Source organism: Pristis pectinata, chromosome 6 (genome assembly GCF_009764475.1).
Source record: "Pristis pectinata isolate sPriPec2 chromosome 6, sPriPec2.1.pri, whole genome shotgun sequence".
Classification (NCBI taxonomy): domain Eukaryota; kingdom Metazoa; phylum Chordata; class Chondrichthyes; order Rhinopristiformes; family Pristidae; genus Pristis; species Pristis pectinata.
Window position 1 is genome coordinate 1,243,653 of NC_067410.1, and position 24,829 is coordinate 1,268,481.

At 54.0% G+C, this 24,829-nt stretch overlaps 1 protein-coding gene across 1 annotated transcript in view; it reads right to left on the reverse strand.

Annotated features, from left to right (window-relative positions):
• Positions 1-12,571: 12,571 nt before the first annotated feature.
• The window catches only part of lamb2l (laminin, beta 2-like), a 102,359-nt gene continuing 90,101 nt past the window's right edge, over positions 12,572-24,829 (reverse strand). The window contains 9 exon segments of the mRNA XM_052018128.1: positions 12,572-12,720; positions 15,908-16,090; positions 17,018-17,394; positions 19,685-19,750; positions 19,753-19,780; positions 20,449-20,589; positions 20,591-20,667; positions 22,015-22,239; positions 24,025-24,188. Coding sequence (XP_051874088.1) covers positions 16,019-16,090; positions 17,018-17,394; positions 19,685-19,750; positions 19,753-19,780; positions 20,449-20,589; positions 20,591-20,667; positions 22,015-22,239; positions 24,025-24,188 — 1,150 coding nt within the window. The 3' untranslated portion in view covers positions 12,572-12,720; positions 15,908-16,018.

Here is a 24,829-nt window from a genome sequence, read left to right on the forward strand (position 1 = left end):
CACAGTGAGGAGGGAGTCTCTGCCACCCCCAACAGCAGGGGTGTAGTCACACACACCTCGTGGTTTGGGATGTTCGAGGTTTATAGAGTGTTGACCAAGAGAGGCTGGTCTGGAGCCGGGTGGGATTGTGGTGTCTAGTCTCGTGCTGAGGGGGTGGACGGAGGTTTCTGTGGGAGGGGATGGGGCGGTGTTAGAGAGGGTGGGGGTAAATAATCTCGGCTGCAGAGCGGGACATTTCAGGTCCCGAGATGCAGTACACTGTCGGTGAGGGGAGTGCAGTACCCTGTCAGTGAGGGAATGCAGGACACTGTCAGTGAGGGGGGTGTAGTACACTGACGGTGAGGGGTGCAGTACACTGTCGGTGAGGGGGGTACAGTACACTGACGGTGAGGGCGTGCAGTACACTGACGGTGAGGGGGGTACAGTACACTGACGGTGAGGGGGTGCAGTACACTGACGGTGAGGGGGCTACAGGACACTGTCGGGGAGGGGGGACAGTACACTGACGGTTAGGGGGGTACAGGACACTGTCGGTGAGGGGGTCCAGTACAGTGACGGTGAGGGGGGTGCAGTACACTGGGTGAGGGGGTAGAGTACACTGTCAGTGAGGGGGTGCAGGACACTGACAGTGAGGGGGTACAGGACACTGTCGGGGAGGGGGTGCAGTACAGTGACGGTGAGGGGGGTGCAGTACACTGGGTGAGGGGGGTACAGGACACTGACGGTGAGGGGGTAGAGTACACTGACAGTGAGGGGGTGCAGGGACACTGACAGTGAGGGGTTGCAGTACTGTCGGTGAGGGGGTGCAGTATGCTGATGGTGAGAGGGGTGCAGTACACTAACTGTGAGGGGGCTACAGGACCTTCCGGGAGTGGGGACAGTACACTGATGGTGAGGGGGGTACAGGACTGTCGGGGAGGGGGGGTACAGGACACTGTCGGTGAGGGGGGTACAGTACACTGTCGGTGAGGGGGTACAGTACACTGTTGGTGAGGGGGGCTACAGGACACTGTCGGGGAGGGGGGAGTACAACGGTGAGGGGGGTACAGTACACTGATGGTGAGGGGATGCAGGACACTGACGGTGAGGGGGGGTACAGGACACTGTCGGGGAGGGAGGTACAGTACACTGTCGGTGAGGGGGTACAGGACACTGTCGGGGAGGGGGTAGAGTACACTGTCAGTGAGGGGGTGCAGGACACTGACAGTGAGGGGGGTACAGGATACTGTCGGGGAGGGGGTGCAGTACAGTGACGGTGAGGGGGGTGCAGTACACTGGGTGAGGGGGGTACAGGACACTGACGGTGAGGGGGTAGAGTACACTGACAGTGAGGGGGTGCAGGACACTGACAGTGAGGGGTTGCAGTACTGTCGGGGAGGGGGGTGCAGTACACTGTCGGTGAGGGGGTGCAGTATGCTGATGGTGAGAGGGGTGCAGTACACTAACGGTGAGGGGGCTACAGAGCCTTCCGGGAGTGGGGACAGTACACTGATGGTGAGGGGGGTACAGGACACTGATGGTGAGGGGGGGTACAGGACACTGTCGGGGAGGGGGGTACAGTGACGGGGAGGGGGATACAGTACACTGTCGGTGGGGGGGTACAGTGACGGGGAGGGGGACACAGTACACTGTCAGTGAGGGGGGTACAGTGACAGGGAGGGGGGTACAGTGATGGGCAGGGGGATACAGTGACGGTGAGGGGGGAACAGTGACGGGCAGGGGGATACAGTGACAGGGAGGGGGACATAGTACACTGTCAGTGAGGGGGATACAGTGACGGTGAGGGGGATACAGTGACGGGCAGGGGATACAGTGACAGGGAGGGGGACACAGTACACTGTCAGTGAGGGGGGAACAGTGACGGTGAGGGGGATACAGTGACGGGGAGGGGGATACAGTGACAGGGAGGGGGGACACAGTACACTGTCAGTGAGGGGGGAACAGTGACGGTGAGGGGGATACAGTGACGGGGAGGGGGATACAGTGACAGGGAGGGGGACACAGTACACTGTCAGTGACTGTAAGACCTTCAGATGTTGTCAGGCTATTGTTCGCTCCCCCAAGTGGTTGAATGAGAACACAACAGGGCTTTGCATTGAGACACCAGGATGGTGTGTCACGTCACGGGTACCAGGGTCAAGGATGCCCTCGAGCCATTACAGAACATCCTTGGGGGTAGATTTTTTTTTGTAATAAAATATTTCAATTTTTTCTTTCCTTATTAACTAACTACTATATGTGATTATTGATTTAGAGTTTTGTAATCTAAGTACGACTGAATACAATGTATTCAGTAGTATTTTTACTTTCCTTTTTGATGCATGTACTCTGTATTTTTTTTCATGGATTTAATAAGAATATTGTAAAGAACATCCTGAAAAGGGAGGGTGAGCGGACGGAGGGTGTTGTGCACGCCGGTACCACCGACATGGGTAGGGATAGAGTTGAGGTCTTGCGGTGTGAATATAGGGAGTTAGGCAGAAGTTTATAAAGCAGGAGCCCAAGGGTTACGATCACTGGATTGCTCCTGGTGCCACGTGCTGGTGAGGATAGGCGATAAGGGAGATGAATGTGTGGCTGAAGAAGTGGTGCCGGCAGGAAGGATTCAGGTTCTCGGACCATTGGAATCTCCTCTGGGGCCGAGGTGATCTGTATGTTCTCCCGTGTACTACCTCGATGCACTGATGTGGTCATGATCTGTATGATTGCAGGCAAAACAAAGTTTTTCACTGTACCTCGGTACATGTGGCAATAATAAACCAATTTACCAAATTTACAGGGGACAGGTTACACTTGAACTGGAGGGGGACCAATATCCTGGTGGGCAGATTTGCCAGGAGGGTTTAAACTGATCTGGCAGGGAGGGTGGGGCACGAGGTAGTCATGTGGCAGATGAGAAAGTTGAAGCAAATATGAAGTTAAAATGAGCAAGTCCAGCAGGCAGGACAGGGAGCAAGGAAGGTCTGATAGACCAAACTGCATTTATTTTGCAGAAAAGATCCACAAGACGTTACCAGGACTCTAGATTCCTGACTTAACGTTCTCCATCAGTAACAGCAGTACAGTAACAGCAAAATCCCACTGATGTTGGGAAACCCTGGATCGGGAAGCAGGTACCTTCCTGACTGAACTTTCCAAGCCATCGGTGACGTTTTTTGCTGCTTCCAGTGATTTCTCGACTACGTCCAGCTTGGATTTGACAGCCTCGATGTTTGACGGATGCCTGACTGACGTTGCCTTGGACCATCAGCGCTTGCTTCCTGCAGGAGAGTGGCATCAGATTCGCCTGGCTCAGCCAAAACTATCCAACTCTCTGGACACAAACATCAAATCAAGTTCCCCGGGAAACCCAGACACTTCCCCCAGAGACTGACGGGGAGTGGGAGGTGGGAGTGGGATGGGGCACTGGTTATGGAGGTGGTGGGGAGTTGATCGGGGGTGGGGGAAAATGTGGATGCTGATCTAAATGAGCACCAGGTCAATTCTTTCACCGGGGTTTCTCTTTTGTCCTACTCATTCTCTCCTTCTCGCCTCCCCACCCCCCTCCCCTCCATCGCTCTATCCCTCCCTCCCAACCCCATTTTCCCTCTCCCCTCCTCCCCCTTCTCCACCTCGCCTCTCCCACACCCCTCCTCCACCTGTCCTCTCTCCACCCCTCCCCTCTGCACTCTTGCCTCCATGTACCCCTCCCCACCCCCCCACACTGACTTCACTTTCTCTGCCTGCTTTCTCAGTTTCTGGGCCGTCTGGAGGTTCTTCATGGTGTCGTTGAGAATGGCAATCCACGTCCTTGATGCGCCCCATGGTGTCTTGGATCTTCTGCACGATCTTATGAATGTCCAGCGAGGTGACCGGGAGGGAGATGTTCAGCACCAGGTTTGGCCACCAGCTCGATGCTCTCGGGGTCCGCGCCCTCCTCTGAAACACAACCCACCCAATCAGTGATCAGGTCCCCAGCACTGCCCTCCCGCTCAACACCACCCAACATCCCGCTGCCAAGCAAGATTAACCCCAACCCCTTCAGATCCTGCAAGCAGGCACATTCTGAGGTCAACTCCAACCCAACCGGAGGTGGACGGATGCTTGTAAACGTACATCCTCCCCATCATAGAATGTAGAACAGCACAGGAACAGGCCCTTCAGCCCACCATGTCTGTGCTGAACGCGATGCCAAATTCAACTCAATCTCTTCTGCCTGCACATGGTCCATATCCCTCCATTCCCTGCATATTCAGGTGTCTGTCTAACAGCCTCTTAAACCCCTCTGTCGTATCTCCCTCACACCCACCCCTGGCAGCCCGTTCCAGGCACCCAACTCTCTCTGTGTAAAAAAAAAAACTTGCCCCGCACATCTCCTTTAAAACTTTCACCCTCTCACCTTAAATGCATGCCCTCTAATATTAGACATTTCTACCCTGGGAAAATGACTCTGACTGACTACCCTATCTGTGCCTCTCATAATTTTATAAACCTCCATCAGGTCTCCCTCAGCCTCTGCCCTCCAGAGAAAACAACCCAAGTTTGTCCACCTCTCCTTATACTCATACCCTCTAATACCCTCTACAGAGCAAATATCTATCCGAGTCTTCAATGTTTTCCCACACAGCTCCACAGAGTTCCATAAATCAAACCCAGTGAATCTTCTCTGAACTTCTCCAACACAAGTTCATGCTAAAAAATGTGAGTAAAGTATGATTGAAAAACCACACACACAGAGGGAGAGAGTAGGTAGTGAGAGAAAACCAGCGAGAAATAGAAACACAGGCAGTGAGGGCTTCTACTGGTATTTAAAAATGGAAGAGGTTCAGCTCCGATAGTTGTTGGTCTCTTAAAAGGATGAAGCAGGGGAATTAATGTTGGGAAATAATTAGGAAATTATTTTCTTAGGAAATTATTAGAACCATAGAACCATATAACACTACAGCACAGAAAACACAGGCCATTCAGCCCTTCTAGTCTGTGCCGAAACTAGTCCCATTTACCTGCACTCAGTCCATAACCTTCCAGACCTCTCCCGTCCATGTATCTATCCAATTTATTCTTAAGAGCGAGCCCGCATTTACCACATCAGATGGCAGCCCGTTCCACACTCCCACCACTCTCTGAGTGAAGAAGTTCCCCCTAATGTTCCCCCTAAACCTTTCCCCTTTCACCCTAAAGCCATGTCCTCGTCGTACTTATCTCTCCTAATCTAGATGGAAAGAGCCTATTCGCATTAACTCTGTCTATACCCCTCATAATTTTGTAACCTCTATCAAATCTCCCCTCATTCTTCTGCGCTCCAAAGGAATAAAGTCTAACCTGTTCAATCTTTCCCTGTAACTCAACTCTCTGAAGACCCGGCAACATTCTAGTAAATCTCCTCTGCACCCCTTCAATCTTACTGACATCCTTCCTCTAGTTAGGTGACCAGAACTGCACACGATACTCCAAATTGGCCTCACCAATGTCTTATACAACCTCACCATAACATCCCAACTCCTATACTCAATACTTTGATTTATAATGCCAGGATGCCAAAGCCCGTTTACAACCCTGTCTACCTGTGACGCCACTTTCAGGAAATTATGTATCTGAACTCCCAGATCCCTTTGTTCCTCCGCACTCCTCAGTGCCCTAACCATTTACTGTGGATGCCCTACCTTGATTTGTCCTTCCAAAATGCAACACCTCACACTTGTCTGCATTAAATTCCATCTGCCATTTTCTGGCCCATTCTTCCATTTGGTCCAGATCCCTCTGCAAGCTTTGAAAGCCTTCCTCACTGTCCACAACACCTCCAATCTTAGTGTCATCAGCAAACTTGCTGATCCATTTACCACATTATCATCTAGATCATTGATATAGACAACAAACAACATGGCCCCAGCACAGATCCCTGAGGCACACCACTAGTCACAGGCCTCCAGTCTGAGAAACAATCGTCCACAACCACTCTCTGTCTTCTCCCACACAGCCAATTTTGAATCCAGTTTACAACCTCTCCGTGGATACCTAATGCCTGAACCTTCTGAACTAACCTCCCATGTGGGACCTTGTCAAAGGCCTTACTAAAGTCCATGTAGACAACATCCACAGCCTTACCTTCATCTACTTTCTTAGTGACCTCCTCGAAAAACTCTACAAGATTCGTTAAACACGATCTACCACACACAAAGCCATGCTGACTATCCTTAATCAGCCCTTGGCTGTCCAAATACTCATATATCCAATCTCTCAGAACACCTTCCAATAATTTACCCACTACTGATGTCAGGCTCACTGGCCTGTAATTCTGTAATTACCTGGTTTACTCTTTGAGGCCTTTTTTAAACAATGGAACTACATGAGCTACCCTCCAGTCCTCCGGCACCGCACCCGTGGCTAAGGACATTTAAATATATCTGCCAGGGGCCCCTGAAATTTCTACACTAGTCTCCCTCAATGTCCGAGGAAATATCTTATCTGGCCCAGGGGATTTATCTACCTTTATTCGCTGTAAGGCAGCAAGTACCTCCTCCTCTTTAATCTCTCTATGTTCCATGACACTACTGCTTGTTTCCCTTCCTTCCATATACACTATGCCTGTTTCCTGAGTAAATACTGATGCAAAAAAAAACTGTTAAGATCTCCCCCATCTCCTGAGGCCCCACACATAGACGACCACTCTGATCTTCTAGGGGACCAATTCTGTCTCTTACTATCCTTTTGCTCTTAATATACCTGTAGAAAGCCTTCGGGTTTACCTTCACATTATCTACCAAAGCAGCCTCATGTCTTCTTTTTGCCTTCCTGATTTCCTTTTCAGTATTTTCTTACATTTCCTATACTCTTCAGTACCTCATCTGTTCCTCGTTGTCTATACCTGCTCTCTTTTTCTTAACCAGCTCATCAATATCCCTTGAAAACCAAGGTTCCCTATGCTTGTTACCCTTGCCTTTAATCCTGACAGGAACATGCAAACTCTGCACTCTCAAATTTCGCCTTTGAAGGCTTTCCACTTACTGAGCACATCCTTGCCAGAAAACAACTCATCCCAATCCACTCTTCCTAGATCCTTTATCATTTCTACAAAATTGGCCTTTCTCCAATTTAGAACCTCAACTCAAGGACCAACCTATCCTTATCCATAATTAACTTGAAACCAATGACATTATGGTCACTGGACCCAAAATGTTATGTTAGGAAGCATGAGGGGACTTGAACAAACATTAACTTAAGGACAGCTTCTACCCCACTGTGATAAGACTATTGAACAGTTCCCTTATAAAATGAGATGGACTATGACCTCACGATCTACCTTGTTGTGACCTTGCACCTTAATGCACTGCACTTTCTCTGTAGCTGTGACACTTTACTCTGTACTGTTATTGCTTTTACCTGTACTACATCAATGCACTCTGTACTAACCCAACGTAACTTCACTGTGTAATGAATTGACCCGTACGATTGGTTTGTAAAACAAGCTTTTCACTGTACCTCGGTACAAGTGACAATAAATAAACCAATACCAATACCAACAGGGAACACAGTGGAAAAGTTGGTTGAGTTCAATCCTGATCTCAGGTGCTCTCTGTGTGGAGTTTGCATGTTCTCCCTGTGACCATGTGGGGTTTCCCCAGATGCTCCAGTTTCCTCCCACATAGAGTCATAGAGCAATACAGCATGGGTACAGGCCCTTCGTCCCAACCAGTCCATGCCCACCATGGTGCCCACCCAGCTAGTCCCATTTCCTGCATTCGGCCCATATCCCTCCAAGCCCTGCCCCTCTATGTACTTTTTGTGATATTTATTAGCGACTTAGATGAGGGGGGTGGAAGGGTGGGTTAGCAAGTTTGCAGATGACACAAAGATTGGTGGTGTTGTGGATAGTGTGGAGGGCTGTCGAAGCTTGCAGAGGGATATTGATAGATGCAGAGCTGGGCTGACAAGTGGCAGATGGAGTTCAATCCAGAGAAGTGTGAGGTGGTACACTTTGGAAGGACAAACTCCAAGGCGGAGTACAAGGTAAATGGCAGGATTCTGGGCAGTGTGGAGGAGCAGAGGCATCTGGGGTTCATATCCACAGATCACTGAAAGTCGCCCTCACAGGTGGATAGGGTAGTTAAGAAAGCGTATGGGATGTTAGCTTTCGTAAGTCGAGGGGTCAAGTTTAAGAGCCGCGAGGTAATGATGCAGCTCTACAAAACTCTGGTTAGGCCACACTGAGAGTACTGTGTCCAGTTCTGGTCGCCTCATTATAGGAAGGATGTGGAGGCATTGGAAAGGGTGCAGAGGAGATTTACCAGGATGCTGCCTGGATTAGAGAGTATGGATTATGAGGAGAGACTAAAGGACCTGGGGCTGTTCTCATTGAGAGAAGGAGGATGAGGGGAGACATGATAGAGGTATACAAGATATTGAGAGGAATAGATAGAGTGGACAGCCAGCGCCTCTTTCCCAGGGCACCAGTGCTCAAAACAAGAGGACATGGCTTTATGGTAATGGGTGGGAAGTTCAAGGGAGATGTCAGAGGGAGGTTTTTCACCCAGAGAGTGGTTGGTGCATGGAATGTGCTGCCTTGGGTGGTGGTGGAGGCTGATACGTTGGACAAGTTCAAGAGATTGTTAGATAAGCATATGGAGGAATTTAAGAGGGATATATGGGAGGAAGGGGTTAGATAGTCTTAGGTGTGGTTTGAAGGGCAGCACAACATGGTGGGCCGAAGGGCCTGTATTGTGCCGTATTGTTCTATGGTTCTATGGTACCTGTCCAAGTGCTTCTTAAATGACACTGCTGTACCTGCCTCACCCACTTCCTCTGGCAGCTTGTTCCATACACTCACCACCCTCTGCGTGAAAAAGTTGCCCCTTGGGTCCCTTTTAAATCTTTTTTCCCCTCTCACCCTAAACCTATGCCCCTAGTCTTGGACTCCCTACCCTGGGGAAAAGACTGTTACCGTCCACCTTATCTATGCCTCTCATAATTTTAAACACTTCTATAAGGTCACCCCTTGTTCTCCTACGTTCCAAGGAATAAAGACCCAGCCTGGCCAACCTCTCCCTGTAACTCAGGCCCTCGAGTCCTGGCAACATCCTCGTAAATCTCCTCTGCACTCTTTCCAGTTTAACCAAACATATCCTACAGACCTGTGGGGTCGGTGGGTTAACAGGCCATTGTAAATTGCCCGCAGAGTGTGGGTGACAGGTAGAATCTGGGGGGAGAGTTGATGGGAACATGGGGAGAATAAAAGGTGGGATACTTTGTAGGATCAGCTGGAAAGAGGGCAAAGATTTACAAGAATGTTGCCACAACTTGAGGGCCTGAGTTATAGGGAGAGGTGGCCGGCTGGGACTTTATTCCTTGGAGCGTAGGAGACTGAGGGGTGACGTTATAGAGGTGTATAAAATCATGAGGGGCATCGATAGGGTGAATGCACTCGGTCTTTTTCCCAGGGAAAGGGAAACAAAAACTAGAGGGCACAGGTTGAAGGTGAGAGGGGAAAGGTTCAAAAGGGACCTGAGGGGCAACTTTTTTACCCAGAGGGTGGTGAGTATATGGAACGAGCTGCCAGAGGAAGTGGGTGAGGCAGGTACTGCAACAACATTTAAAAAGAACTTGGACAGGTACATGGATAGGAAAGGTTTAGAGGGATAGGCGCCAAACACAGGCAAATGGGACTGGCTTAGATGGGAGCCTTGGTCAGCATGGACCAGTTGGGCCGAAGGGCCTGTTTCCGTGCTGTATGACTCTATGACTAGTGTACGTGGATGGTCAATGGTCAACACAAAATCAGTGGGCTGAAGGGCCCGTTCCTGGGCTGTGTGTCTCAATGCCTCTGTGACAGAGCAAGCAAGGATAGAGCCCGGCTCATTAACAGAAACCAGGGCACCAGGGTGAATGGACCATTCTCCAGGTTACAAGTTGTCGCCGGTTCTAAGGGATCATTGCTGAGGCCTCATTTGGATGAAGGTCCGAGTGTGCTGAGGCTGAATTTTGCAATGACGCAACAACAGGAGAGAGGGAGGTGCGAGGACACAAAAAGTTTGCAAAGGGAGGTGGGCGAAAGGAAAGGCATCGAGGGGACGGGCGTAATGTGAGCAAATGGGATCAGTGTGGATAGGCAGCATGGTCAGCACTGGCTAGGTGGGCTGAATGGCCTTCTTTGCTGTACGATTCTCTGATCCTAAGCCCCAGGATGAGGAGTTCGTGTACAAGGAAACGTTGAGCGAATAGTTCACTGGAGTTTCGAAGAATGAGAGGAGACGTTATTGAAGTATGATTCTGAAGAGATGTCCCGTTCCCCCCCCCCCACCCCCGGGGGTATCTATAGAACCAGAGGCCACATTCTCACCAGGATAACACATCAGCCAGTTAAGCTGGAGTTGAGGAGGAATTTCTTCTCTCTGAAAGTTGGGAATCCTCGGAACTCTTTAGCCTGAAAAGCTGTGGAGGTGAAGCCATTGAATAATTGCAAGGCCGAGAGGGACAGGGGCAGGGGTTCAGAGGACGGGGAGATGGACGGTTAGGGGATGAAATAGTGATAAATGGAGGGTCTCTGGAATGTGAACCTGAGAGGTTGATACCGTTCAAACATCATCGACAGACGGACTCCAAGTCTGCTTGTTCTCTGCAGTCACTGATCCCAGTGTGCTCAGACTGGCAGGCTGGATCAGTGTGTGACGGGACGGGACGGTGCGGAGGGAGCTTCACCCTGTGTCTGACCCCGGGACTGTGTGATGGGACGGTGCGGAGGGACCTTCACTCTGTGTGCTGCTGGTTTATCTGAATTTGTATCTGGACTCACCGTTGAGGAAGTCCTTCACAGCCTTGATGAACCTGCGGAGATCGCCCACCATGTTGTCAATAAGTTGCTTCGCTGCTGTTGCTTTGGCCAGTGTTTCCGTGGCCTGGGCCTTGGCTTGATCGGCTCGGCTCTGGGCGTCTTCAATCTGTGGAACGCGTGGAGTCTCGTTTCAACTGAATCCTGTAGATCCTCTGCTCCCTCCCCCCACCCTACCCATCACTCCACTCCCACTTCCCCTCCCCTTCCTACCCCTCCCCTGCCCTCCCTCACCACCCTCACCAGTCTACACCCCTCCCCTGCCCTCCCTCACCACCCTCCCATTCTCCCCACTGCCTTCTTCTCCTCTCCCTCCATCTCTCACCACCCCCACCAGTCTACCCCCTCTCCCTCCCTCGCTCCCTCGCACCCCCCCCCCCCCCCCACCTCCCCACCTCCTGGGCGATGGTGTTGTGCTGCAGCTCCTGGTCCTGCAGAGCCCCGCTGACGTTTTCTGCTGTCCGCAACCCCTCCGCAGCCCGGCTGAGGGCGCCCCCACAGCCCGGACCCCCACACACGCGGCGCCCCCCTTCGTCTCGACAGTTGGCGCCTCCGCAGGGGTCCAAAGGGCAGCTCCGGCCCCCGGATGACCCACACACCTGCAACAGATGTGGGGCGGCAGGTTAATGCAGGTGGGGTCTGTCTCTCCATTGACCCCTTGCGGAGAGAGCACTGCTCCCACCCCAGACAGAGACCCACCCCCCCAACCCCCTGCCCCGGACAGAGACCCCACCCCGGACAGAGAACTCCCCCCCACCCCCTGCCCCGGACAAAGACACCCTACACCCCCTGCCCGGACAGAGACCCCCCCCACCCCCTGCCCCGGACAGAGAAACCCCCTCCCCCTTCCCCGGACAGAGAACCCCCCCACCCCCTGCCCCGGACAGAGCCACTCCCTCCCGGACAGAAACCACCCTCCCCCCAACTGGACAGAGCCCCCTCCCAGAGAGAGCCCACCCCCCCCCCACCGGACAGAAACACCCCCAAGCCCCAGAAGGAGCCCCCTTCCGGAGAGAGGCCCCCCACCTGGATAGAGACCTCCCTTGTGGAGAGAGACACCCCCCCCCAGCCCCCCAGATCTGCGCATGAATTGCCAATGTACGGAAGGTACGGACCAAATAATGGAAAAAGGGATTAGTGTATGTGGGTACGATGGTGGGCACAGACGGGGTGGGCCGAAGATGTCTGTTCCTGTGAGTCTGTGGAGGGGCGATCTCACAATGAACTGAGGTGTGTGGGTGGGAGGGAACAGTCTGATGTTTGATGGTGGGGTCATGGTTCACAGGGAGGTATGAGGGTGTGGCACAGACAGACAGACAGACAGACACACACACACACACACTGACAGGCACATACAGACAGGTGTGCACGCACAGGTACACACATGCAAAAGACACACAAAGACACCCCCCACCCACCACCCACACAGATAGCACAGACACACTCACAAATACAGACACACAGAGAGATACACACACACACACACACACACACACACACACACACAGATACAGACACACACACAGACAGAGAGATACAGACACACACACACAGATACAGACACACAGAGAGACAGACAGAGATACAGACACACACACACACACACACACACACAGACGCAGGATTGCATGAGCAGTGGGCTGCACTGACACGGGTGTGGACAGGGTAGTCTCTGACCTTCTCGTTGATGCTGTCCACTGTCAGCTCCTCCACCTTCTTCTCCAGGTCCCTCAGTTGTTTCCTCTGAGCCGCTGCAGCCTTCCTGAAGTTGCTCTCCTGCTGCTGGAGCAGCCCCTCCGTCCGCGCTCTCGTGTCCGCTGACTCCCCACCGGGCTGCGCACACCCCACACCGTCTCATTCACCACTTGCTCCAGCTCGCGTGACTTTTTGGTAGGATGTCCGCACGGCATCGTAGAACTCTGCAAACACCAGGGGATCTTCGTCAGTCAAATATCCCCAGCTTCTGGGGGGGGAATGTCACTGGCACTGCCCACCCTGGGGACTCTGAGGGAGTGACGGCTAACTGCACCAAGTGTCTGCATTGGATGTAATCCGGCGTCACCTACAGGCCCAGCACAGTGCGGACAATAAGTTTCCTTCCTGAGAGGACTTGGTAATTGGTTTATTACTGTCACACGTACTGAGACACAGTGAAAAGCTTTTGCCTGCGTGCCATCCAGACAGATCATTTCATTACATCAGTGCATTGAAGTCGTACAAGGGAAAACAATAACAGAATGCAGAATAAAGTGGCCAGCTACAGAGAAAGTGCAGTGGAGGCAGACAATAAGGTGCAAGGGGCCACGACGAGTTAGATCAAGAGATTGAAGTTCATCTTTATCGTACAAGGGGTCCGTTCAAGATTCTTATAACAGAGGGATAGAAGCTGTCCTAGAGCTGGTGCTAGGTGTTCTCAAGCTTTTGTATCTTCTGGCCAGCAGGAGGGGGGAGAAGAGGGTGGGAGGGGATGTTGATTATGCTGGCTGCTTTCCTGAGGCAGCGAGAAGTGCAGACAGAGTCCACGGAGGGGAGGCTGGTTCCTGTCTTAGATGGGAGTGCACCCAAGGGGTTTGTGTGGACACTTCAAGTTGTCTCCTCTATCTGCTCCTTCACGCTGTGGGTGATTAATCCAATGACAGAGTCACTGAGTGCAGGAGTCTCGCTGGGGTGACACCTCATACCCTCACAGCTCCAATGATCCAGGTTCAGTCCTGACCTCAGGTGCTGTCTGCGTGGAGTTTGCATGTTCTCCCTGTGACTGCACTTTAGGAAGGACGTCAGGGCACCCCCCACGGTGGCACGTGCTGGCCACCTTTTCCTCCGCCGGGGACACTGCCTCCGGAGGGGGTGTCTCCCAGTGGCGGGCGGTGGCCGTGCCGCTCTGCGGGCGCTGCCGGGGTTCTACCGGGATCTGATGCGGGTGTGGGGCGCGGTGTCGTGTGGTGAGCGCGTGGCCACTCCCCCTCCATCGCGGCGGGTGCTGGGGGGGACGCCGGGGGGTCCTGGCCGCGACGGCCCCCGCCCCGCCGGAGTTGCTGGTTGGGCCCAGGGGCCCGGCGTCTCTCGCGGGAGGCAGCTCGGCACAAACCTGAGCCGCCTGGCGGACACGCCGACGGTGCCATTCCGCGAGGCGCCGAGGCGGTCCTTGTACGGGCTGCTCCTGCACACTTTTCACTTCCTCGCCCTGGTCTGCCGGCCGGACGCGCCGTGGCAGTCCATCTTGCCGGCGGGCGGCGAGGGCGTCCCCCAGCGGAGGTCTCTCTACGTGGGAAGTCCTCCCTCTGTACATCGGGGACCTGGGGTGGAGGGTGTTGCACCGGGCCGTGCCGTGCAACCTGATTTTTGAGCCGGTTCACCGACACCCCGGCCACCTGTCACTTCTGTGGCCGGGAGGAGACGGTGTACCACGCGTACGCGGAGTGTGAGAGGTTGCAGCCCCTCTTTGAGTATCTGCGGGGGCTGCTGCTTAAGTTCTGGTTACACTTCAGCCCGGTGCTGTTGGTCTACGGGCACCCGGTGCGGCGCGGCGGATCTCCTGGTGGGTCTCCTGCTGGGCCTGGCCAAGCTGGCCATCCATGGGACGCAGCGGCGGGTGGCCGAGGGTTCCTGCAGGTCGGCCTGCCTGCCCGTCTTCTGCACTTACGTGCGCATGCGGGTGTCTTTGGAACGGGAGCACGCGGTCTCCTCGGGCGCCCTGGCCAAGTTCCGCACTCGGTGGGCCCCTCAGGGGATTGCGTGTCGTGGACGAGACCGATGCGATTTTGGTATGAAGTGTTGTGTGTTGTGGTAGCGGGCGTAGTGTTGCGCGGGTATTGGTTTTGGCCGGGTTGTTTTCTTTCTGTACGAGGTGTAGTGTATTTGCTGTTGGTTGTTTTTTGCAGTGTTTTTAACGAATAAACATTTTGTACAAAAAAAAAGGACATCAGGGCCCCGGTGGGGGTGGGGGGGGTGGGGGGGTTGTGCAGTGGTCTACTATATCAGACTAGGTGAGGAATCTCTGCTTCCAGAGGACTGAAGCAGCTGGGGGTGTTGTCCAAGGAGCAGAGAGAAGGAGCTTTAAAGAGGGGTTTAAAATCAGGGGGGGGTTTGATGGGGTAAGTAAGTGACTATTTCCTGGATGGAAGTTTGGGACCCAGGGGACACTGAGTGGCAGGGATCAGCAGGGAGGACCAGAGGGCAGAGGAGGGGAATGTTTTCCTACAGCTTTGACCCGAGAGGTGTTGCACAAAAGGGCAGTGGGAGAGGATTGTACAGGAACTTCCCAGGGGAGTGGGGAAACACGGGCAGTGGGGGATGGGCCAGGGTGTGGGGGCAGGGCAGGAAGCGGAACCACAGAAACAGGCCCTTCGGCCTCACTGTGTCCATGCCAACCAAGACTGCCGTCTAAGCCAGTCCCATTTGCCAGCGTTGGCCCAGGTCCCTCTAAACCTCTCCTATCCATGGACCAGTCCAAGTGTCTTTAAAAGTTGCTAATGTACCTGCCTCACCCACTTCCTCTGGCAGCTCGTTCCAAATACTCACCACCCTCTGGATGAAAAAGTTGCCCCTCAGATTCCTATTAAATTTACCCCTCTCACCTTAAACCTGTGCCCTCTAGTTTCTTGATTCCCAAACCCTGGGAGAAAGATTGTGTGCATTCACCTTGTCTATGCCCCTCATGATTTTATACACTTCCTTGAGGTCACCCCTCATTCTCCTACATTCCAATGAATAAAGTCCCAACCTGCTCAACCTTTCTCCGTAACTCAGTCCCTCGAGTCCCGGCGACATCCCCGTAAATCTGCTCTGCACTCTTTCCAGCTTAATGACATCTTTTCTATAACACGGTGACCAAAACTGAACACAATACTCCAAGTGCAGCCTCACCAATGACTGTACAACTGCACATAACATCCCAACTTCTATACTCAGTGCTCTGACTGATGAAGGCCAGCGTGCCAAATGCCTTCTTCACCACCCTGTCCACCTGCGACGCTGCTTTCTCAAAGGGGTTACAGACTCTCTCAAAGGGCTGACACAATCAGTAGGAGATGAAGGCCTCGGTGCTCCATCATTCTTTGGGTCTCTCCTGAGTTCAGGACCTTCTGTGGAAAAAAAAATAAGCACCTTTAAAGCTTGATGTTGAATATTTCTCCAGCTCCTTGTTTTCTGGACAAGTGTTGCACTCAGGTTCTTGAACATCTCTTCAGTTCCTGTAAATCCCCTTCTGCTTTGCCATTAGATTCCAGAACCCTGGAAGTGTTGTTCTCCAGATGGTCCAATGTGTGAGACAGTTGGTCCATCTCCTGCCTGACAGAGAGGAAGCAACAATACCTCTGTCACAGTATCAGCAGTGTGAATCCCCAGAGGGAAGGGGGGTGTAGAGGTGGGGGGTGGGGGGGGGGTGGGGTGGGGGTGGTAAGAGTGGGGGCTGGGGGTGTTGGAATGGGGGGTGTTTAGGAACGGGGTGTAGGAGTGGGGGGGTTGTAGGGGCGGGGGGTGGGGGGTGGCGGTGTAGGGGTGGGGGTGTAGGAGCAGGGGGTGGGGGTGTAGGGGTGGGGGTGTAAGAGAGGGGGTTGTAGGAGTGGGGGGTTGTAGGGGCAGGGGTGGGGGGTGGGGGTGTAAAGTGGGCGGGGTGTAGGAGCAGGGGTGTGGGGGTGTAGGGGTGGGGGGGGTGTAGGAGTGGGGGGGCGGTGTAGGAGCAGGGGGCGTTACAGAGACAGAGAGGGGTGTAGGGGCCGCAGGAGATTACAGGGGTAGGGAGGGTTGTAGGTGCTGCAAGGGGTTACAGAGACAGAGAGGGGTGTAGGGGTCAGAGGGGGTCATGGACAGGGAGGGTGCAGGGGTCAGAGGGGTCACAGGTAGGGAGGGGGTCACGAGTTGGGAGGGTGTAGGCTGTAGGGGGTCACGGGTAGGGAGGGTGTCTCGGATGGGGAGGGGTGTAGGACCGAGGGGGTCACGGGTAGGGAGAGGGTCTCGGATGGGGAGGGGTGTAGGACGGAGGGGGTCACGGGTAGGGAGGGGGTCTCGGATGGGGGAGGGGTGTAGGACGGAGGGGGTCACGGGTAGGGAGGGGGTCTCGGATGGGAGGGTGTAGGACGGAGGGGGTCACGGGTAGGGAGGGGGTCTCGGATGGGAGGGGTGTAGGACGGAGGGGGTCACGGGTAGGGAGGGGGTCTCGGATGGGAGTGGGTGTAGGACAGAGGGGGGGTCACAGGTAGAGGGGACTAACTCCACCTGAAGTCGAGCGGTGAGTTTCCTCAGTACATTGAGCAGTCCTGGGCTGGACAGGGGCAGTGCCTGGATCAGCCCCTGGACATCTGCCAGCTTCTCCTCCAGCTCCTGCAGACGGTCGCTGGCACTCCCGGTCACCCCAGTTTCCGTGATCCGCTGCACCCTCTCCCTCACGCTCTGTATCTGCTCCCCCAGCTGGCTGATCTCCTCATCCCACAGGTAGAAGCAGGTGTGGCAGCGGGCACAGTTTGGGAAACGGCCGCGGTAACCTCGACTGCACTGGTCACACCGCCACCCAGTGAATCCCTCTCTGCACAGGCAGCGTCCCGTCGAGCGGTTACACTGTAGAGTCTCCGAACCAACTGGGTCACAGTCACACCCTGCCGAGACATTACATCTGGTTACTGAGGACGGAACCATCTCACAGTCACTCACTGCCAGCCCTGCACTCAGCAAAGCCAGAAAGACTCCCTCCGCACCATCCCATCACACACTCCTGGGGTCAGACACAGAGTGAAGCTCCCTCCGCACCATTCTGTCACACACTCCTGGGGTCAGACACAGAGTGAAGCTCCCTCCGCACCATCCTGTCACACACTCCTGGGGTCAGACACAGAGTGAAGCTCCCTCCGCACCATCCCGTCACACACTCCTGGGGTCAGACACAGAGTGAAGCTCCCTCCACACCGTCCATCACACATTCTCGGGGTCAGACACAGGGTGAAGCTCCCTCCACACTGTCCGATCACACATTCCCGGGGTCAGACACAGGGTGAAGCTCCCTCCACACCGTCCCATCACACATTCCCGGTGTCAGACACAGTGAGGCTCCCTCCACACCGTCCCATCACACACTCCTGGGGTCAGACACAGAGTGAAGCTCCCTCCACACCGTCCCATCACACACTCCCAGGACCTTTCCAGCTTCTGGAATTCTATCCCAGACCTAGGAGCGAGGTTGAAAATGCTGGATCGGAATAACTCACCAACAGGTTCACCTATAGCCCTGAGAGCTGGTATCCTGTCCTGACCCAGTCTGACGTGTGTAACCAGTCCCACCACTTCACCATTAACCCCTTGCTGCCCTCTCTGGGAGCTCAAGTTGTATTCAACAGACACTGTGCCAACACATCCTCAGGGAAGTGAGGGATTGGCAATAAGTGCTGACTCTGCCAGTGGTGCCCATCCCTCTGTACTGAATGTGTGGGAGGGCTGGGTGATAATTGCCACCCTCTCACCCGGGACAGTGTGCCCGCTACCCTCAATGGTGGGTGCTGGCACTCAGTTGTTTGCCTGCCATGGACCCTAGGGTTCACAGGTACCTATGGCTAACCTGCGGCAGGTGGAGGGATGGGAAAAGGCTCCCACCCACCAGCCCACCCCCAGAGCTGCTCACCTCCCCAGGCAGCGTGGGCCTGGTGTGATGGGACACCAGTCACAGAGAGAGCTGGGCCTGGACCTGTCCGAGAGGGAGGGAGCCAGACTCCTGGAACAGTCCCTGTTATTCACGTGCAGTCCCCAGACTGGTCTCATTCCTTGGGTGTGTGATGCTGGACAGAGGCTCAATTCCTCTCCATTCTTGCCCCTTACATTGGTAGTGAGATGGGGGCAAGGGCAAAGCTCAGCTTCCTCTGGAACAAGGAGAGAGGGACCTCGGGGTACAAGTACATGGTGACGCAGGGAGACAGGGTGGTGAAGGTGGTGTTTGTCAGTCTGGCCTTCATCAGTCAGGGCATTGAGTACAGGAGTTGGGACGTCATATTTCTGCTGTAACAAGATGTTGGTGAGACCACACCTGGAGTCTCGTGCACAGTTCTGGTCGGCCAGCTATAGTGAGGATGTGATGAAGCTGGAGAGGGGGCAGAATGGTTCACCAGGATGTTACCAGGACTGGAGAGCTTGAGTTACAAGGAGAGGCTGGACAGGCTGGGACTGTTCTCCCTGGAGCGAAGGAGGCTGAGGCGTGACCTTATAGAGGTTTATAAAATCATGAAGGGTGTAGATAGGGTGGACGGTCACAGGCTTTTTCCCCAGGGTAGGGAAGTCTAAAACTAGAGGGCACAGGTTTAAGGTGAGAGGGGAAAGAGTGGCAGAGGCGGGTACAATTACAACGCTTAAAAGACATTTGGACAGGTCCCATGGATGGGAAAGGTTTAGAGGGACATGGGCCAAATACTGGCAAATGGGACTGGCTCAGGTAGACAACTTGGCCAGGAATGGACCAGTTGGGCCAAAGGGCCTGTTTTCGTGCTGTATAACACTGTGACTTTAAGAACAGAGGAAACAGGAGCAGGAGTAGGCCCACTCGGCCCCTCAAACCTGCCCTGCCATTCAATGTGTTCAGGGCTGGTCTGTGCTGTCCTCAACTCCTCTTCTGTGCCAGTTCCCCATCACCCTCAACTCCCCGATTGTTTACATATTCATTTCCCTCCAATGATCCAGTCTCCACAATGGTCCAGGGAAGAGAATTCCAGAGATCCTCTCCTGAGTGAGGGGAGGTTCCATGGCAGCTCAGTGTTAACTGACCACCCCTCAATCCCCGATCGATACTCTCCCACTCCTCCCATCCACCCTGTGGTGTCCCCTCAGGATCTTGTGATCAACCCTCGTTCTCGTGAACTGTAAAGCAGACAGATCTTGAGGACAACCGTTGCTGAGCTCAGCCCTTACCCTGACACGACTGCCGTGGGTTACCCCAGTAATGCTCCTTGCACTCTGCGCAGGTCCGCCCTCCGATCCTGGGCGGCACTCACACTGGCCAGTAAACTGTGGGAAGAGGACAGACAGGGATCAGTAACACTGGGGATGGGCAATTGGGGTACTGTCGGGGGTTGCGAGAGACTGGGGTGGGAGGCTGCGGTTATCTGGGAGGGTGGGCTCTCTGGAGAACCGGGGGAGCTGGGCAGAGAGAGCAATCCCAGGATACGTGCCGCAATTCATCCATTCATGAGAACCCTCTCCTCGCAGGACACTTCAAGCTTCATCCTCCTTGGAAACCTGGGAGTCTGTGGGTGTCTCGGGCAGCTGAAATTGCTCCTGAACCTTGGCTCTCCGCCCCACCTCAGGATGGCATTCCCAATGCAACACTTGCCTTGGGGTTGTGTGATGGAATGGTGTAGAGGGAGCTTCCCTCTGTTCTGACCCCGGGAGTGTGTGGTGGGACGGTGTAGAGGGAGCTTCACCCTGTGTCTGGCCCCAGGAGTGTGTGATGGGACGGTGTGGAGGGATCTTCACCCTGTGTCTGACCCCGGAGTGTGTGATGGGACGGTGCGGAGGGAGCTTCACTCTGTGTTTGACCCAGGAGTGTCTGATGGGATGGTGTGGAGGGAGCCTCACTCTGTACTGCTCCTGTTCAGACACTCGTATCTTTAACAAGGAGGAAAAGGATAAAAGCTTTTTCATTCTCGAGGTGACAGGTAGTTGGAGGTATTTACCATGTTGCAGTGCAGGGCGTAAGAATGTTCTGGATTGCACCCACACGGTTCACAGCCCTGGGAGCTGCCAAAGTTCCAGTAATGAGGAGCGCACTGGTCACAGTTCATTCCGACGACATTCTCCCTGCAGGGGCAGTGTCCCCGTCACCCTGTCGCAGTGACAGATGTCGCCAGGGTCACACTGTGAGGCCAGAGTGCCTTGGACATTACAGGTACAGCCTGTAGCGATGACAAACACACCTGTTATCCCGGGAACACCGTGTGATGACGAGAACAATTCCGACTCCCTTTCGCTGTGGGAGGTTCCACCACCAACAGATTCCCCTGCCTTCCCTCTCCATCCCTCCCCCTCTGGTCCTCACCCACATCCACCTTCTCCCCACAGTTCCAACAGGGTGCTCCCCTCGTCCTCGCTCATCTCTCTCGGGCTCAAGCCTTCCCCACCCTCTCTCAGCCGGCTCTGTCCTGTCACTGACTCTTCCCTGCACTCCAAGTTTATTGTCATGGGCACACATCGGCAGCCAAAAATGCAATGAAAATTAGCTTCTTTGCAGATTCAGCACAGTACCTTACCAACATAAGTTAACTTCAACTTAATGTAAGGTAAATTATACGTAACTAACACAACAAAATGAACACAATGTTAGTGCAAGTTGAGAGAGCCAAAAAGAAATATCGTCAGAGAAAGAAACACTCCTTTCCGTCCCCTTCTCTCCCATTTCCTGGCTCGTCCACCTACACGTGGCCTCTGCTTCTCTCTCCATAGATGCTGCTGGATCTGGGTACCTCTAGCTGTCTATTCCCCGTCAATGGATCCCAATTAACTCACGGGATGAGTTGCACCTTCTCATCAGCCTCCTGGCAATGGAGCTTCTCCTGAATCCGATGATTATTTGGGAATTCCCTGGTATGGAGGCTCCAATGCGCAGGATCGCAAGAGGCTGTAGAGGGTTGTAGACTCAGCCAGCTCCATCACGGGCACAACCCTCCCCACCATTGAGGACATCTTCAAGAGGCGGTGCCTCAAGAAGGTGGCATCCGTCACTGAGGACCCTCACCATCCGGGACATGCCCTCTTCTCGTTATTACCATCGGGGAGGAGGTACAGGAGCCTGAAGACCCACACTCAATGATTCAGGAACAGCTTCTTCCCCTCCGCCATCAGATTTATCAACAGTCCATGAACACTACGTCGTTATTCCTGTTTTTTTGCACTATTTGTTTTATACTTTAGAGTAACTTCATGTCTGTGTACTGTACTGCTGACGCAGAACAACCAATTTCACAACGTACAAGCCGGCAATAATAACCGAGTCTGATTTGTGGTCTGCCCAGAGCCGAAGGCTCCCTCCAACCCATCAAACCATTGCAGAGTGCGAGAGCCCTCACAGACCACCGTCATGGAGCAGCCCCAAACCCCTGGTCCGGGTGTGTCTCTGCTGCTCCCCCCCTCCTCCTCGTCCCTCCCAGGACTCTGACATCAGGTGTTCCCCCTGACACCTCCAGCGCCGTGCGTCACTGGCCCAGCACTGGGGAACCTGCCCCAGCACCACACCCCCTACTTACGCCTGCAGTCCTGCTGGAGGGGGTTGCCGTAGTAACCCCGCCTACACTCTGCGCACTGGGCTCCGGCGGTGTTGTACAGGCACTTCAAGCACTGGCCGGTGTGTGGGTCACATGATCCAGGGTCCGTCAGGTCGATGTTATTGTTGCATTGACAGGGCCAGCACCTTCCTCCCCGAACCTCAGGGTTACCATAGTAACCTGGGGCACACATGTCACACCGGGACCCTGTGTAGGCAGAGGAAAGTTCCCTGGTGTGAAAACAGGGATACAAGTACACAACGGTGATACTAAACACCCCTCCCTCCCTCCACCACTGATGCACAGTGGCTGCAGTGTGCACTGTCTACACAATGCACTGCAGTTACTCACACAGGCTGCTCCAACAGCACCTCCCAAACCCACCACCTCTCTCCCCCACCGAGGGCAGTGGGGGCAGGGGGACACCACCACCTGCAGCTTCCCCTCAACTTACACTCCACCCCTGTGGTTGGAGGTGTGTGAGTGTGAGTGTGTGCGTGTGCGTGTGTGTGTGTGGCCCTCTGTGAGTATGTGTGTCCCACTGTGTGTGTGTGTGTGTGGTCCAACCAGTTCCCCTCCACAACACACTCATTCAGCTGGCCGAACTTGTTCTCACATTCAGCTGGCCGAACTTGTTCTCACATTCAGCCACATCTCCACTCCACTGACCAAAGCTGTAGCTGTGGGCACTCGCGTGGGCCCCACTACAGCCAACAACGAACAGCCTTTGTTTCTCTCCTACTTGGGCCCCTCCCCAACTCTTTCTCCAACACACTGGCGGCCTGCAATGGTGCTGCTTCCTGCACTCATGCTGAACTTGCAATTCTCATCGCTTTTGCTGTCAATTTCCTGCCCTCACCTTCACATTGTCCACCTCTGAGCCTTCTCTGCCTCTTCATTCCATCACAGGGAAAAGACGAGCCCCCAACATCCACAACAAGCCCACAGATTCCCACAGCTAGCTCGACAACACCTCCTCCCTCCCTGCCCCCTGTAGGGACCATCCCATTCTCTTGGTTCTTCCAACTCATCAGACTTGCTCTGACGGACACTTTCTGTGCAGGTACCTCTGAAGTATCTTCCTTCTTGCCGGACCATGCCGTCCTCTCTACCATTGTTAACACAGCCCTTGACCACATCTCATGTGTTTCCCATGTCTCTGCTGCCAGCCCGTCTCCTCCGGGACAGATCGAGGAGAGAGCTCCCCTGGTCCTCGCCTTCCACCCCACCAACCTCCGCGCTGAGCCGATCATTCTCCACAATTTCCTCCACCTTCAATGAGATCCCACCACCAGGTAGTGCAAGGCGAGGGGAAGGTGTATTTCAAAGGATTCCCTGGTCCACTTTTCCATCCCCAACAAACATTCTCTGCCTTACAGCACTTACCCCAGCAACCACAGGCGATGCCACACCTGCCCTTTCACCTCGTCCCTTCCCACCACCCAGGGACCTAAACACACCTTCCAGGTGAAGCAGTGATTGTACCTCTTCCAACGCCGTGTCCTGCATTCGGTGCTCACACTGTGGTCTCCTCTACACTGGAGAAACCACACACAAGTGATCACTTTGTGTTCGGTCCACAGGAGTGGCCCTGAGCTTCTCATTGCCTGCCACTTGAATTCTCAGCCCCACTCTTGCTCCGACCTGTCCGTGGCCTCCCACTCTGTAAGGCTAGTGTCGACACGAGGAACAACATCTCACCTTCTGTCCGCACATAACACCGAATTTGACAACTTTCTCTGTATCAGAACTGTCCAGGTCAACAGCACACAACGCTGGCTCAGCTTCCTCTCTCCGTTAGCACGCCCTGCACTTCGCAGCCTTTACATTCCTTTCCCTGTGATCCCTCTCTCCAATGGCCCTCAGTTTATGAACAAGGAACCATGATCTCCCCCCCTACCTGCCTCCAGATATTCAGCCACCTGATGACCCATGGCCCTCTTTCCCCAGGCAACCCTGTGTCCGTTAACTCTGACAGGGACTTGACCATACCAGTGTAGCCCATCTCACAGAGGCAGATGATCTGGTTGGAGCTGAGGTCGGTGTGACATGAGACACCATGGTAGTGCTCACTCCCCAGGTAATCCGGACATGGGCACGGGCGACACTGCTGACCTGATCCCAGGACTGGGTTTCCGTAGTAACCTGCAGAACACCTGGAGAAATCACTCATTATTAGAAAACGCAAGAGGCTGCAGAGGGTTGTAGACTCAGCCAGCTCCATCACGGGCACAACCCTCCCCACCATCGAGGACATCTTCAAGAGGTGGTGCCTCAAAAAGGCAGCATCCGTCACTGAGGACCCTCACCACCCGGGACATGCCCTCTTCTCGTTACTACCATCGGGGAGGAGGTACAGGAGCCTGAAGACCAACACTCAACGATTCAGGAACAGCTTCTTCCCCTCCACCATCAGATTTCTGAACAATCCATGACCCCATGAACACTACCTCGTTATTCCTTTTCTTTACATTATTTCTATGTTTTGTACTTTAGGGTAATTTTATGTCTTTGTACTGTACCGCTGCCGCAAAACAACACATTTCATGACACACAAGTCAGTGATAATAAACCTGATTCTGAAAACCTTTCAGAAAAAGGCAAACCCAGGAATGCCTGCACTTCAGGTGTGAGGTAAACACAGAGCAGTGAGCAGGGTGGGGTTCTGAACCGCGATCCTGGACAATGCGTCACCTCGTACACCAGGAGCTTTGATGCTGCACCTAATCGTAAGATCTGTCCCGGAGGAGAGGGGGGGTGAGCAGAGGCACGGAGAGTGGGTGAGGTGTGGTTGAGG